We start from the raw sequence: 15,133 nt of genomic DNA on the forward strand, positions 1-15,133 counted from the left end.
CTTCTTGGGCCTCAGCTGTGGCCATCAAGTGAGTTCCTGAGCCTGGGGTGGCTGGAATGCTTCTCCAGGGCGGGCGGCTCAGCCTGTCCTCTGTCCCCCACGGCTCCCGATAAGCCTGTCCCCGGGCTGGGGCCACACTTCACGCCGGCACTGGGTCTGTGCTTGCTGCCCTAAAAGGCAAGTTATTCCAGGCACGGGGTGAATCTGTTTGCTTCCTGTTTCTTTCCCTCCCACTTCTCTTTCCTACTATTTTTAATTTTTAAAGTTAATTTGCTTTGCAGGAGAATCACTGTTTACGTATTAAGATCCTGGGAGATTGTTATTACTGCGTCTCAGGGCTGCCTGAAGCCAGGGCTGACCATGCCCACTGCTGCGTGGAGATGGGCGTGGACATGATTGAGGCCATCTCGTAAGTGCCCGTCTCCAGGGGGGACTGCCTGCCTGTGGGGACACTGTCCATCTCCATGGGGACTGCCTGTCTGCAGGGGGACTGTCTCACAGCCCAAGTAACTGACTCATGTTGCTCTGATGGAGGCAGGGAAACAGCAGGGCCAAGCCACCTCCCAAGGACCCTGGCCACGTTGGAGGGTTGATTTACACCTCCAGGCCCTGAGCCTTGTCCCGGGCTCCTCTGCCCACAGCAGCCTGGGAAGCTCTGCACAGTGGGACGTGTCCTGGAAGAAGGGGGTGCTTTGCAGACTCCAGGGCAGCAGGAGGTGTGGAACCACCCCTCCAGGAGAGGAGGACTGGCTGGCAATCGTGCTGCACCCTGTGCCGTGGGGGGGCCTTGCACTCCAGGCCTCCTGTCTTCTCACAGCCACCCAGCCAGGGGTAGAAGCCACCAGTCCCGTTTCTTCCCAGATGAGAAAGGTTGGGCTCACGGGAGCTAAACAGCTCCGCGGGGTAATACTGCTAGGCAGGTGTATGCAAACACAGGTGTTCCTGTTTCAGAAAATCCATCCTTCCTGGGGGCAATAGCAGACAGGATCTTGGGCCAGTTCTTGGTCACTGCTGACCACAGAAGGAGCCCCAGTCATTAAATGATGTGGACAATCCAAGCTTACAGGTCAGCCAAGGGAGTGGGTCAGAGACTGTGTCCAGGTTCAGGAACTGTGAGTTTTAGAAGAAGTCTTCACTTCCTGAAGGAGGTGGCCTTGGAGTTAAGCCAAAAAGGTAGCATGAGAGATCTCAACCCAAGCAAGTGGCCAGAGGCCTTGTGGGCGGAAGGCACAGCTCCGGCAAAGGCATTTGCAGAGTTGATTGCAGGACGAGAGCAACAGATGGGTGACATAAGTGTTCCCTGTGGTGGGTGTCAGCCGCTCGTGGGTGGGGCGGGGGGTGGGCCGGAGTCCCCATGGTGGCCCTGCCCACCAGGCCAAATCCGGCTGCCGGCCTCAAGGCTGGCTGAGTGGGCCCACACCCCGAGAGCCAGGGAGTCAGGGAGCCAGGGAGGGCCCAGACCCCTAGGCGGTGCACGAGGTGAACCTCCCCCAGAGCACAGCTCCCTCTTCCACAGCCCCGGGGCCCCAGACACACACCCAGAGCTGTAGAGCTCCCATCCCACTGCCCCCCACCGGGGGCGTGCACGGGGCGTGTGCTGGGGCTGGAGCTGTCCTGCGGCTCGTGCAGCGCCCCGCCCCCTGCACCTGCCCCGGCTCCCCCTCTCTCCTGGGCAGGGCCTGTGTTCTCTTCTCCCTTCTCCTGCTGATGTCGAAGCAGCAGCAGTGTGGATAAATCTGAGAATTACATGAGTGGGGTTTGGAGTGACTGTAACTTGACAGCTGACTCACGTCGGCCCTGACGTGCGCTCGCCTTTGCAGAGCACGGCTTCGCCGCTGCGCGAGGGGAGCGCGGGCTCCGGTACCCCGGGCCGGGGGACGCGGCGCGGCAGGGGCTGCGCTGTGGGGCGCTGCGCCACCTTGTGGGCGAGCCGGGGAACAGCGCCGCACCGCCGCCCGCGCCCGCGCCCCGGGCCCAGCCCCCGCCCTCCAGGTGCAGCAGTCTCAGGCTCTGCGCGTGGGCCGGCTCCAAGAGAAATGACTCTCTGACCCCTGCGCCTTCTCACGCTCCCTGACCTCCTGCCTGCGGCCCCCCCCCCCCCCGCCCCGCTCTCTGCGCCTGGCCCTGAGCCCCTCCCGGCCTTACGCTTGCTCCGTCCCCAGGCTGGTCCGGGAGGTGACAGGCGTGAACGTGAACATGCGAGTGGGGATCCACAGCGGGCGCGTGCACTGCGGCGTCCTTGGGCTCCGGAAGTGGCAGTTCGACGTCTGGTCCAACGACGTCACGCTGGCCAACCACATGGAGGCTGGAGGCAAGGCCGGGTGAGTGAGCTAGGGCCGCTTCCCGCCGGCCTCCCCCAGGCGGCTGTCGTGGGGAGGGCCCAGGGTGGGCAGGGCCGGCCAGCTGCAGCCCTGGGGCCGGCAGAATTTAAGCGGAGTTCCTCTAGTGACCGGCACTGACACCACACGTGGCAGCTTGTAGCGAGCATGGTCCCAACCTCACCCATTCTGCACCCAGAAAATACTTACACAGGACCTGGCGGCCTGTTGTACGATGCGGGAGGTAGGGTAGACTTCCAGAGGAGGGAGGAACCCTGGGTAATTTCAGGGGTGGCCAGGACGCAGGAGGTGGAAGGTGAGCTGGCCTGGCAGACGGGGCAGGATGGGGACAGGTGAGGGAGATGGGGGTGGGGAGAGGGGCCAGGCTGAGGACAGGCACAGGTGGAGGAAGACACAGTATTTCCAAGGTATGGAAGTAGAGCAGATGGCCTTTTAGGAACCAGTGGGAGAAACAGTGCCTGTGTTAAAAGAAGGACATTCATGCCAAGCTGGGGAATTTGGACACAGTCCCATAGCCAGCAGGAGCCACCGCTGGCTTCGGAGCAGGTTTGCAAAGTTTGTGAGACTGGAGGCCGTGTTCTCCGGCAGGCTGAGGTGTTACATTGTTATAAGATGATGCCGCTGTGACATGGTGTGGTCTCGGTGGACGTGAGCTGGGGAGGGGCCCCCCGTGCCACCTTGATGACCTTGGAGGGAGGCAGGTGGGGTGAGCATTTGAGCCAGAGTCTGGGGCCCTGGGATTTGAGTGATGGGGGGAGTCGGCTGCAGTTTGGTTCTGCGTGGGGGCGGGGCTTCTACATTCATGTCCGCCGCCCTCCCCTCCCCGCTTCCCCGCCCACCCGCAGACGCATCCACATCACCAAGGCCACACTCAACTACCTGAATGGCGACTACGAGGTGGAGCCGGGCTGCGGGGGCGAGCGCAACGCCTACCTCAAGGAGCACAGCATCGAGACCTTCCTCATCCTGCGCTGCACCCAGAAGCGGGTCCGGGGCCCAGGGGCTGGGGCTGGGGGCCGGGGATTGGGCTGGGGACGGGGGTCTGGGACTGGGGGCGGGGTCTAGGGCGGGGGCGGGGGATGGGAGGGCTTCGTTCTTTGGGGGAGGGGTGTTTCTAGGCCTGCTGCTTCCTTCTCTTCTTACCCTTGCCTTGAGTCAAGTTCGTGGTTCCTGCGTCTCAGGAGGGACATGAGAGCTAATAAGAGGCTTTGCAAAGGCTGATGGCAAAGAGGGGATGTTCTTATTTTGTTTCTGCCGCAAAAATGCAGCAGACCTCAGAGCAGTTAGTAACAACACAGCAGAAGGCTGCGAGATGGAAATGAAGCGTCAGGGAACTCTGTGTGTACCATCTCCTTCTTCGTCTATCGCCTAACTAGGTGGATCGCGCGCTCTCTCTGCCTGTTACTTATATGTCTCTGTTTCTTGAAACTGTCTTTTCCCCTCTTTCACTTTCCAGTCTTTCTTCTTCCTTCTTTTGTCTCAGCCCACACTCACCAAAATAGGAAGCTGAATTATTAGTCGACTTCAGTGTTCTATTTTTAATAGTGTCATGTTCCATGTTCTTAATTTTTAAAGCAGAGAACATTTTATATTTTACCCATTTTATATTTTTCCCTAGATTAAAATGCCTTTTACTCATAAATCTTTCAACTGAATATATCTGTTGGTCAGAGCCCTTTGATAGAGAAAAGCTTCCCTGTTTCTTTCCTAAGGAGTTAGACTAAAGACAAAAGTAAGCTGTGAGAAAAGTTCAGAGAAAGTCTTGGAGACAGCAAAAGTAGATTTTTCAGGGAGGGCAGAGCTCTTTGAGACAGGCACCCACCCTGAGAGGGACATCAGAGACGAACAGCCCGGCACAGGGATCCAGGCTGCAGGGGCCTCTGAGGGAGCTATATCAGGCCCCGCCACAGACACCCAGAAGAGGGGTGGGAGGATTTAGGTGCTTTGGGGAAAGCACTTACTGGCTTAATTGACTCATATTAAAGCATTTGCTTGTTGTTTGGCTGGAGTCTAAAAGAACTGAAATCCTCCCAGGCCTTCCTCCTGCACCCCTCCTCTCTGCCAGGCCCACAGGGCCTCAAGCCTCACCTTCCTGCCCCGCCCAGGCTGAAGGCTTAGTCTCTGTCCTGGGTTCTCTGGGTCTTGGTTCTTCTAGCTTGACAAGTGGTCCAGAAGAGATGAAATGGAGACAGAAAATGTCACCCCCCACCTCCAGCCCTGACCCAGAGCAGTGTCTGCTGAAGCAGGCTGTGTCCCCGCCCCTCTGCCTCCCTGATCTGACGGGCTCCCTTCCCAGGCTCAGGGAGGGAGTTGAAGGGAAGGCCACCCAGGTGCCCCCAGGTCCTCTCCAACCCTCCACCTCGAGCTCATTTGGATGGATGGACAGATAGATTGTGGTTGGCTCACAGAGAGCTGGCTGAGGCCCCGCTTGTGTGTTTGTGCAATGCGTGTCAGCTCTAGAATCTCATGTTCTAATGACCCACACCTTCAGAAGCTGCCTTCTGAGCAGCAGGGCCTGTCCTACTGTCCGCTGTGCTAGAACATGCCTGTTTGGGGATAGAAATTGGAATCTCAGGTGTTCTCTCCCTCCATCACCCCTAGGCACTTTCAGACCCAGGCTCTAAGATTCTGTTTCAGTGACGGATGTTCCCATGCACCTTGGCTTTCTAACAAGACAAACCTAGTCCTCCTGTTCTGCTGCTCCTACCTGAGGCTCGCAGCTCCCAGCCAGGGCTGGTGGGGAGTTTGGAGGGATTTAGGGTGCTTTCTTGGGTGAGCTCTAGGATCTTGGCAGACCGCTGGGCTCCAGGCTATGCAGAGAAGGGAGGGGCCCCTGGCCAGGCACCTGGGAGGAATGAGAAACTCCCTACTTGGGCTCACCTGACGGGCCCTGCTCACAGGCTGATGCATCTGTGTTGCTCTCCCAGAAAGAAGAGAAGGCTATGATTGCCAAGATGAATCGCCAGAGAACCAACTCGATTGGGCACAACCCACCACCCTGGGGGGCCGAGCGCCCCTTCTACAACCACCTGGGCGGCAATCAGGTGTCCAAGGAGATGAAGCGGATGGTGAGTGGCTGGCGGGGCCGTGTGTGGGCTGCGCTCTCCGGGCCTGGACTCTTCTATGGGGGTGAGGACTGGGCCAGGGAACCTGGAGAGACACAGAAGAAGATGATGAAAGGGGGCTCACACTGACTTTGGACCAGGAGACAGAGCACCTAACTTCCAGCCCCGGGCTTTCTCCGTGAGCCCTAGCATCTCTGGGCATGCCGAATTTGGCTTTGGAGCAGAGCAGTGGCGCCCCTTCCTCCCTCCCCTGTTGCAGAGCTTGCTGGTGGAGGCTGGAAGCAGACCCGTCTGTCTGGACTCAGGGTCCGAATAGAGCCTCCAGGGGTCTCTTGGCACCGTCTGGGGAGCCCCGGGGAGTTGGGTGGCCACCAGCTGGTCAGACACCTTCCAGCATCTGGTGCATTTCCCAGGCAGTTGAAGCACATCTTCTGGCTCAGTTGCTTAGAAACCATCCCAATGCTTTTTGGCAAGCGCCAGGCGATGGTCCTTCACCCTCTGTGCTGAGAGACACCCTGCTGATACGTCTTCCTGCGGGAGCACGCGGGCTGAGTGAGCAGGGGCTGTGGTAGGGGTGCTGCCTCCATCCCAAGGGCCCCTGCCTGCTTCGGGGGGCAGACACCCTCAGCCGCCCTGCACACACCAGGGACAGGCTGATTCAGGATGCGCTGCCTGGGTTCCATCAGTAATGCCAGAAAGAAGACTTTAGACGGTTGGAGGAAGAGGAAGAGGATAACAAGAAGTCCGTCTGCAGGAGCAGTGTTTTCTTTCTTTTTATCTGAGATCTTGGCTTCTACATCTGAGCACATGCCTCAGCTCAAGGGCAGCCTGGTACCCAGGCAGGAGTTGCCCACTCTGAGGGAGGGATGGGTGAGGGTGCGGGAAGCTGTGTGTGTGTGCGCGCGCGCATGCACGGGTACTTAGTTCTCACAGATCCAGGTAGAGGAAGGGGAGAGGATCATGCCCACACTAGGAGCCCCATGTTGGGGGTCTGTGGGTCAGACTGGGTTTAAGTTGCAGCGGCAGGGATTAGAGATTCCATGGGAGTCCAGCTGAGTCGGCAGACAGATCCAGAGGTCTGAGGAAGGGGACAGGCTAGGGGCCAGTCATTTTGCTTCTTGCCAGCTAGCAAGTAGCAGGTGACAAAGGTTTAAGGAAAATGTACAGCAGTGAAAAGTGAAGATTGCCATTTGCAGGACACCAAGGTTATAAGGGACAGAGTGGGAGAGACCAGCCTTCCCCCAGGGCTTTGAACTTGGATGTCCCAGACCTGGTCAGTGCCACCCAGGGCTCCAGGCACCACTCTTGCTCCCTCCAGGCCCCTCCCCAAAGCAAAGAGCGGTTGCTGGACCCTCCCTGTTCTCACCCTAGTGCTTTCATCATCTCCTGTGGACTCTGTACCCACATGACCAGGACAGCCAAGAGGTGAGAGAGCGGGTGAGAGGAAAGTGGGGAGACTGAAAGCAGGATGCAAAGAGGGAGGCTCTCATCCAGGTGGGAGGAAAGAGAAGGATGGGAACAGGAAGACCGGAGAGGGAGGACAGAGAGGGTAAGAGGCAGATGGTGGGGGAGGAGCAGAAAATGATGGAGAGTAGGGAAGAAAAAGATGGGGCAGGACTGGAGGTGGAGAGGAAGAACCACCAGCAGGAAAGAAAGGTGCCTGCTGGTACGCTCTCTGTTTAAAATCTTTGGGAAGTTTTTTTCTTTAGTGATATTTGATATAAGTGGACTCTAGTTATTTCAGAGTCTCAAATGAGGCAGTTTGGACTATAAGCACCAATTTGGCACACACATTGATCATTGTTAGGACAAGAAACTTTGAAAGAATTAGCAGAAGGGCTGTAATTGGGCAAACAGTCTCAGGGGAGACTGTCTGCTAGAAAGGCTCTTCCATGGTGTTAATTGCTTCACCCAGCAGGGAGGGAATGGAACACGAGCAGAAGAAAAGGGTCAGGGACACCCCTGTAGAGAGAGAGAGAAGAGGCTTGCATCCCCGTCCTTGCTGGGCAAAGTCACCCAAGGGGCCAGCATCAAAGAACCAACTCCTGGGCTCCTGGGCTCCTGCCCGCCCAGTCAGTGTCCAGGCTGGGGATGGGACAGGGACTGGCGGCCCACCAGGCACTGTTGGCTTTTGGTGTTAAACGTGCCCAGAAACCCTTGAGATATGCAAAAAGAGAGCTTCTATCCTGACTCCCACTGAAGAAGGAATGGAGGGGTGGGAATTGGATTAAGCAGTGACTGAGAGCAGTTAGAGGGTACTAACTTGTAGTCAGCAGTTGCTTCCTTCCTTCCTTCCTTTTTTATAAATTTGTATATTTATTTATTAGCTACTTTGGGTCTTTGTTGCTGCATGCAGGCTTTCTCTAGTTGCGGTGAGTGGGGGCTTCTCTTTGTTGTGGTGCACGGACTTCTCATTGCGGTGGCTTCTCTTATTGCGGAGCACGGGGTCTAGGCGCGAGGGCTTCAGTAATTGTGCCTCACGGACTCTAGAGCACAGGCTCCATAGTTGTGGTGCATGGACTTAGTTGTTCTGTGGTATGTGGGATCTTCCCGGACCAGGGATCGAACCCGTGTCCCCTGCATTGGCAGGCAGATTCTTAACCACTGCACCACCAGGGAAGTCCCAGCAGTTTATTTCTTTAAATCTTGTTCCAACTTTTACTTAGCTTTTAAGATGTAGCGATGAGCTGTGCTGGTTTAGGCATGAGTGTTGTAAGGTCTCTAAGGTTATTTGTTAATAAAAAGGTCAACGGGGGAACATGCATGGACTTCTGCTCACCTAAGCAGGCCCAGGGAAGCTGGACTTTCTCCAGAGGCAGCAGGCTGGGCCCATTTGCCCTGGGGAAGACCAGCAGCCTCACCAGGACATGCATGCAGACTGCAGTCTGCACTTCAGTGTGGACCAGCAGAGGGGCCATGGCCTCTGCTCTTGCTGTAGGTCAGGGGGAGAGTACTCGGGGACCAAACAGAAGAACTGAGCTGAGCTGCTCCCCAGAAGTGCTGGGGCACAGCCGCAGGGACCCGTCTGAGAGTCCTGCCAGGCCGAGGACTGTTGTCCTAGAGCTAGTAAGCGGCTTGAGGGGATGGGTCCCAGTCTGCTGCCCATGTTCTTAAAGGCCCTTTGCCATGCTTTATCCACCAAAGTGTTTCCTGCCTGCGGTCAGTTCACCACCCCAAGCCAGCACCTAGGTTGCCAAGAGCAGACCCGGCCCCAGCACCAGCCCCTGCAAACCCCCAAAAGAGCACTGGAGAAAGTGAGACACAGGTTTATTAGAAACATTCAGGTATAGGTTTGAGCTGTAGAGGCCAGCATTGGCATAACACGGCTTTGATGTGCTCCAAGTAAAATCGCTGCCGGCCCTGGTGGGAACATGTGTGGGCGGGCCCCTCTCCGTGGTCTGTGGGGAGCTGGGCTGCCCAGATTCTCTGAGGCCTGCTGGAGCTTGTGCCCTGGGGGTCCTGCCTGCCCCCAAATGGGGTACGCGCATGGGTGACCCCCCCTTCTGCAGCCTTGAGTGGGGACAGTGAGGTGGGTGGGGCCCTGCAGCCCGGACAGAGGGCTTGGTGACTCCCAGAGGACAAGGAGAAAGGAAGACAGCCCCTGGGCAGCCTGGGAGGAGCCCAGAATCCATAGGTGGGCACTTGGACATGGCACTAGGGGCTGCCGAGGCCCCTGAGAGCCCTGAGCCGATGAGGAGACTGGACGGCATGTCAGCACGCAAGGGGGTCTGTTTCAGAGCCTGGTGACTCCGGCTCATGGAGGGCAATGTAAGTCCCCCTCCTTGGTAGGAATGAGGAGACATGTGTTCACTTGGGGTTTGGGTTCCCCCAGTGTTTTCCAAGCCCCATCTGCCCAGCAGTGTGTTCTGGACTGGGCCCCAGGGCCAAGAGGTCACCCTCTGTCCTCGCCATGGCGACCTGAAGCTGTCTGTCCTGGGGCGCCTGTGCCTCCCCCACTGCCTCCCAGACCCCAGCCCTTCCCTCCGTTCTGCCGCAGTTGGTCAGACCCTGACACACTTCTGTCCTTTATAGATGAACTCTAGGTAGGGCCTTGAGTTTGGCAACCAGTGAGGGCCCCTCCCGCCCTCACCCCTGCCCTGTGTGTGTGAGCATCAGAACAGCTGTCACACTGGGGCAGGCAGGTTCCTCACCTCCTGGGTCCCCCGCGGGCTTCAGCCTTGTAAGGACACATTGGTTCTCAGATACCAGAGAAGCTGTGGCAGGCAACCAGAGTTTAGTTTCCTAACACTCGAAACTTCTGAACTCCCAGGAGATCTTACCATGCTCGGCAGGTGTGTGTGGATCGATCACTGTAGCAGTTCCTCTTATTTCCATCTGAGTAAGTGGCAGAACTGGGAGGGGTCCCACCAAGCCCAGGGTCCTGGAGGCGGGTAAGGGGAGATTTGGGGAATGACATGGAGTTCGGTGTGGGGACAGCAGGAGCTTAGATGCAGGGGTTCTGCCAGTGGATGACGTGAAATCACAGTGCACCCCCAGCATCTAGCACGGAGCCTGTCCCAAACCCCGCTGCATCTGCCAGATGAAGGGAGGAGGGGACGACTGAGCCACTGCGCCCTGTGTCCAGGCTCCCTGCTGGACTGTGCAGAGAGGGTGGGCTGCAGCCGCCCCGTCTTCGTCCCCTCTGTCCTCATCCTCCTCTCCTCCTCTCTCTGTGCCTCTCTTTTAGGGCTTCGAAGACCCCAAGGACAAGTGAGTGACACGCCCTCCTTCACTCCTGCCGCCTTGGCCGGGGGGGGTCTCTCCAGATCTGCCCGGAACTCGGTGTCCGTGCTGCGCGGACGAGCAGCCCAGCACCCGCAGTTTTGGCTGGGAGTGGGCGGAGCCCATCGCACCTGCGAGGAGAGCAGCCCGGCAGCCCGCGCCCCCAGAAGAGAGGCTGGGCCTGGGCTTCACCCATGTATGATCTCCCCTCCACACACACACAAACGTGCGCACACGGCTACACACACACTCGACACATGCGTGTGCACACGGGCGCACACGGGCGGCTCCCGGGGAGGTGCAGGCCTTGCGCGCTGGTTGCCAGCGCCTGGCCCCGTCCCAGCGCCCTGAGGGAGCGTGCCCTTGTCTCTCCTCCACGCCCCGGTCGCGGGGACTGTGAGAATTCCCGCTGGAGACCTCGGCTTCCCTCTAGGAGTAGGGTGATTAGTTCAGCATCCAGACATCACGAAACCTGCCTCCCGGAGAGTCCCCTGGGCCGGGCCGGAGCTGCCGGGTGGCTCCCAGGCCCTGCGGCAGAGGTCTTGCCTCCAGTTCAGGATGACGGTACAGCCTGAGAGTGAGAGCAGAGACTGTTACCTGTAGGGGAAAAACAGACCTTTGATAGTTATTCATATCACCGTATAATATATCAATAGAGTTAGAAAAGCCTGTCAGCTCGCAGGGCTGACCTGGGCAGCTTTCTGCGCATGTGCGCGCTCGGGCTTTGGGCCGTCCTGGTGTCCGTCCCATCTTCCCCATCCCTTATTCGGGCTGATCAAGCCCCTCTGATGGTTTCGGGGTGGCTGGGAGCCAGCCCCCCCAGCAGCGCCCCCCGGTGGCCAGCCTGTCTCGTGTCTGCACGCCTTGCTCCCCAGGAACGCCCAGGAAAGTGTGAACCCTGAGGATGAAGTGGATGAATTTCTGGGCCGCGCCATTGACGCCAGGAGCATCGATAGGCTGCGATCTGAGCACGTTCGCAAGTTCCTCTTGACCTTCAGGGAGCCCGACTTAGAGAAGAAGGTACAGCACCGTGGGTGGGACTACCCCCCACCCCCACCCCTGAGCAGAACCAGGACCAAGGGGAGGGGAAGGAGGCAACAGGACGGCTCCCTCCTCTGTCTCCATCACCCTGGAAAGAGCTCCTTCTTGTCCCCTCATTTCCCCAGCTCTGAGGCTGCCCTACCCAGGAAGTGGGGGTTTTAGGGAGACTTCCTTGGTGGAAAAGGATAAATCTTAATTCCTTTGTTCCTCGGTTTCCTCACCTGGAAAATGGGGATTTTTTTTTTATTGGAATATAATTGCTTTACACTCTTGTACCAGTTTTTGAGGTACACCGAGGTCAGTCATCTGTTTTTATACACATATCCCCGTATTCCCTCCCTCCCTCGACTCCCCCCCCCACCCTCCCCGTCCAGGCCCTCTAAGACATCATCCATCATCCAGTTGATCTGAAAATGGGGATGTGTAACATAGCTGCCTTATAGTGTCATGGTGAGGATAAAACAAGTCCATGTATGTAAAACACATGAAACAGTATCTGCCACATAGTAGATGTTCAATAAACATTGCTATTTGTATTATTGTTATTGTTGTTATTATAATTACCAATGGACCAGCCAGCTGCCTTTGGTACACTGGGAACTCAAAGTATTAGCATTGGCAGGGCAGCCAAGCGCTCTTTGTCCTATCTCCTTAAATCGTGACTGAGAAAATAAAGCTCAGAGTAGTTGGGTGACTTGCTCTAGGCCACCCAGTGAAGTAGTGACAGAGCCAGAACGAGACCCTGGTGCAGGGTCTTTGCTACATGTCACAGGGTCTCCCTTGTGTTCGGTGAACACGGGCTCCTGTGAACTCATGCCGTGGTCAAGCGAGGCACCGCTGATCAGCAGGGGACATTACGGGGAGGGAACGTTGTCTGTTTACCAGCAGAAAGGGAACCGACTCCTGGATTACCCTCTCTGGGTGACCCTGTCAGCATGGCCATTTGTGCCGCTGGTTGGTGTTGTGGGAAGGGCGGGGGCTGGGAGTCAGGGCCTCGGAGATGAGCTCTGTGACTCTGAACGCGTCGAGTGACCTCTCTGATCCTCAGCTGGCTCATCTCTGAAGTAGAGGCAGCAGTAGTCCTGCGCCTGTGTCCTGGGGCTCTTGTAAGGGTGTGCAGGGATGCGTGCATGCCCCGGCACGTGGCCTAGCACGTAGCTGGCGCTCGGGAATGGGAGCCACGATCACTATGACTTACTCTCATGGTGACCCAGCCTGCAGCGTTTCTAACAGGACACAGTTCAACAGGCACCGCCGGGTGGTGAGTGCACTGGTTTCTAGAGAGCTAAGGCTCGTGCTGGTTCTTGGCCAGGTCCTCCAGGTCTTGGGAGTGGGCTGTCCCAGGTGTGTCTGGGGTGGAGGGGGCTGGAGCAGATGGGGCCAGGTGCCTCCACCCCTTCACCCTGCCTGTTTCCTCTCAGTACTCCAAGCAGGTAGACGACCGATTCGGTGCCTATGTGGCATGTGCCTCGCTCGTCTTCCTCTTCATCTGCTTCGTCCAGATCACCATCGTGCCCCAGTAAGTACTACATCCCTCCTGGGCCCCTCCTGTGGCTGCAGGGGCTCCCGGGGTGGGAGGGGAGCCTTTGTCCAGATCACCATCGTGCCCCAGTAAGTACCACATCCCTCCTGGGCCCCTCCTGTGGCTGCAGGGGCTCCCAGAGTGGGAGGGGAGGCTTTGTCCAGGTCACCATCCTGCCCCAGTAAGTACTGCATCCCTCCCGGGCCCCCTTCTCTGGCTGCAGGGGCTCCAGGGGTGGGAGGGGAGGTCGTGTAGGAGAGCAGAGGTGGGAGTCTGAGCTGAAGGGGCTCAGGTAGGGAGAGAAGTTTCCAGACTTGTCCTCAGTGGGGCTGGGAGGGCAGGAGTCTGCCTCCTCTGTTTTTCGGAGGTGATGTGTTCATTGCAGGTGGAAAACTTCTGCCTGGGCACTGCCCAGCGCATGGGAGACCCCTTCTCTCCACTTTATCCTCTCATCTCATTTTAACACAGACCACTGTTGCCCATTGAATCACCCAAAGTGTTCACCAGGCTTGTTTCTGCGTGACCTTCGGTTCTTGCAGAAAATCAATACATCTTCAAAAAATAAGGGTTTTATGCTACTCTAGATATTTCAAAGAATGGGTTTCAGATTCTGAAGACTTTTATCAAAGAGGTGTTCCTGAACTCTTCTGCGGACTCGTGTCGCTGAGAGAGAGGCCTATGGCTTCCAAGGGGACCCCTCTGAAGGAGGCTGTTGGACATGACATGTTTGTTAGATAGTCATTCCCAGTAGGGTCGCAGCTGAGTGAGAAGGATGACCACTCCACGCATGTGTGTGTGTGTGTGTGTGTGTGTGTGTGTGCGCGCACATGTATATGTGTATATACATAGTTTTTACGTTTTATTATGCAATATTTCAAACATACAGAAGAGTAAAGTGATTAATATGGGCAACACCCATCCCCTAGAGAGAACAATTGTTAATATTTTGCAAATTTTGTTTCATCTATTTTTTGTCTGATTTTTTAAATTTTAGTTAATTAGTTTCACATGCATTCTGATTTTTTAAGATAAATTTTAGACACAGCGACATTTTGCCCCTAAACACATCAATATATACCTGTTTTAAGGACATTTCGCTTCTTAACCACAATGCCTTCTATACCAAACAAAACTGAGCCCAGTTCCTCTATAATCATCTAATACCAAGTCTATGATCAAATCTCCCAAATTGTGCACCTAAACATCTTCTACTCTTGGTTTCTTCATAGCCAGGATCTACTCAAGACCCACTGCTTGCATTTGGTTATGCATCATAAAGCTAACTTAATCTAGAAGAGTCTCCTCACCCCAACGCCTTCTGTTTTTCATTTTGAAATAATTATAGACTTGAAAGGTTATAAAAGTACTACAGAGAGTTTCTCTGCATCCTTCATCCAGTTCCCGCCATTGTCGACAACTTATGTAACTGCGGTACAGTAGTCAAAGGCATGAAATCAACACTGCAGTGCTACTATGAACTAATCTACAGGCTGTATTCTGATTTCATCAGTTCCCCCAAATGGCCTTTTTGTGTTCCAGGAGCTGGGCCAGGACCCCGCATTGGCTTTAGCTGCTGTATCTCCTTAGTGCCCTTGGACTTTTCTTCTCTCTCATGGCCTTGGCACTTTTGAAGAGTACTAGCTAGTTAATGTGTAGAATCTCTCAATTTGGGTTTATTTGATGTTTTCTCATGATTAGATGGAGGTTATGCATTTTTGACAAGAATCCCACAGAAGTGATGTGTCCTTCTCTGCATTATATCAGGAGGCACATGTCGCCGTGTCTCACTACTCAATGCCTTTTATTTTTCATGGTGCTTGTTGTAGAAGAGATGGCCCTTGCATTTGTGTCTGCTGTTGAGGCAGCAGATAGATGGGCTCCATCCATGTGACCCTGTCGGGATACCACAGGGGAAAACCAGACACCGGCGGGCAGCTGCACCCTGGTTACGCAGCTGGTGCCTGTGGGCCCTGCACCGAGGCCACGCAGAGCTGGGGGACGTGGGTCTTTATTGGCATAGGACCCATTTTCAGTAGTGAAATGGAGCTGTGGGTATAAGCAGCCGGCACGTCCTGTCCCATTGCAGCTGAGAGGCCCCTGCACTTGGGGGCATAATCCTACCTCTTTGCTGCGTCTCCCTTTCGGCAGTGTGGCTTCGGGCCAGCTTGTCCAGTTCCCGGCTCAGCCTGCAGTGGCTTCACTTCCTCCTCTGGCCACAGCTCCAAGCTGCCAAGGCGTGGACGGAGGTTGTTCTCTGGCCGTCCTCTCTCCGGGGAAGCCTCAGAAGCTACTTTAAAGGTCTTTCCCTCCGAAGAGAGTTTTCTCCCCTTGGCCTATTTGTGTAAGGCAGCTAAGTGCTGGCTTCTGGGGTGGCCTGGAACAAAGACCCCTCCCTGGAGGTGGTCCCCTGCCTTCTCGTGTCCTCCACCTGCCTTTAACCTGCC

At 56.2% G+C, this 15,133-nt stretch overlaps 1 protein-coding gene across 1 annotated transcript in view; it reads left to right on the forward strand.

Annotated features, from left to right (window-relative positions):
- ADCY5 (adenylate cyclase 5) overlaps positions 1–15,133 on the forward strand; it is a 148,394-nt gene that overhangs the window by 102,558 nt on the left and 30,703 nt on the right. Inside the window, exons 5-11 of the mRNA XM_057697711.1 lie at positions 282–409; positions 2,163–2,321; positions 3,185–3,326; positions 5,267–5,407; positions 10,092–10,114; positions 11,002–11,146; positions 12,589–12,686. Of these exons, the coding sequence (XP_057553694.1) occupies positions 282–409; positions 2,163–2,321; positions 3,185–3,326; positions 5,267–5,407; positions 10,092–10,114; positions 11,002–11,146; positions 12,589–12,686 (836 nt within the window). The remainder of the gene's footprint in view (positions 1–281; positions 410–2,162; positions 2,322–3,184; positions 3,327–5,266; positions 5,408–10,091; positions 10,115–11,001; positions 11,147–12,588; positions 12,687–15,133) is intronic.

This window comes from Hippopotamus amphibius, chromosome 10 (assembly GCF_030028045.1).
Source record: "Hippopotamus amphibius kiboko isolate mHipAmp2 chromosome 10, mHipAmp2.hap2, whole genome shotgun sequence".
In the NCBI taxonomy this organism is placed as follows: Eukaryota; Metazoa; Chordata; class Mammalia; order Artiodactyla; family Hippopotamidae; genus Hippopotamus; species Hippopotamus amphibius.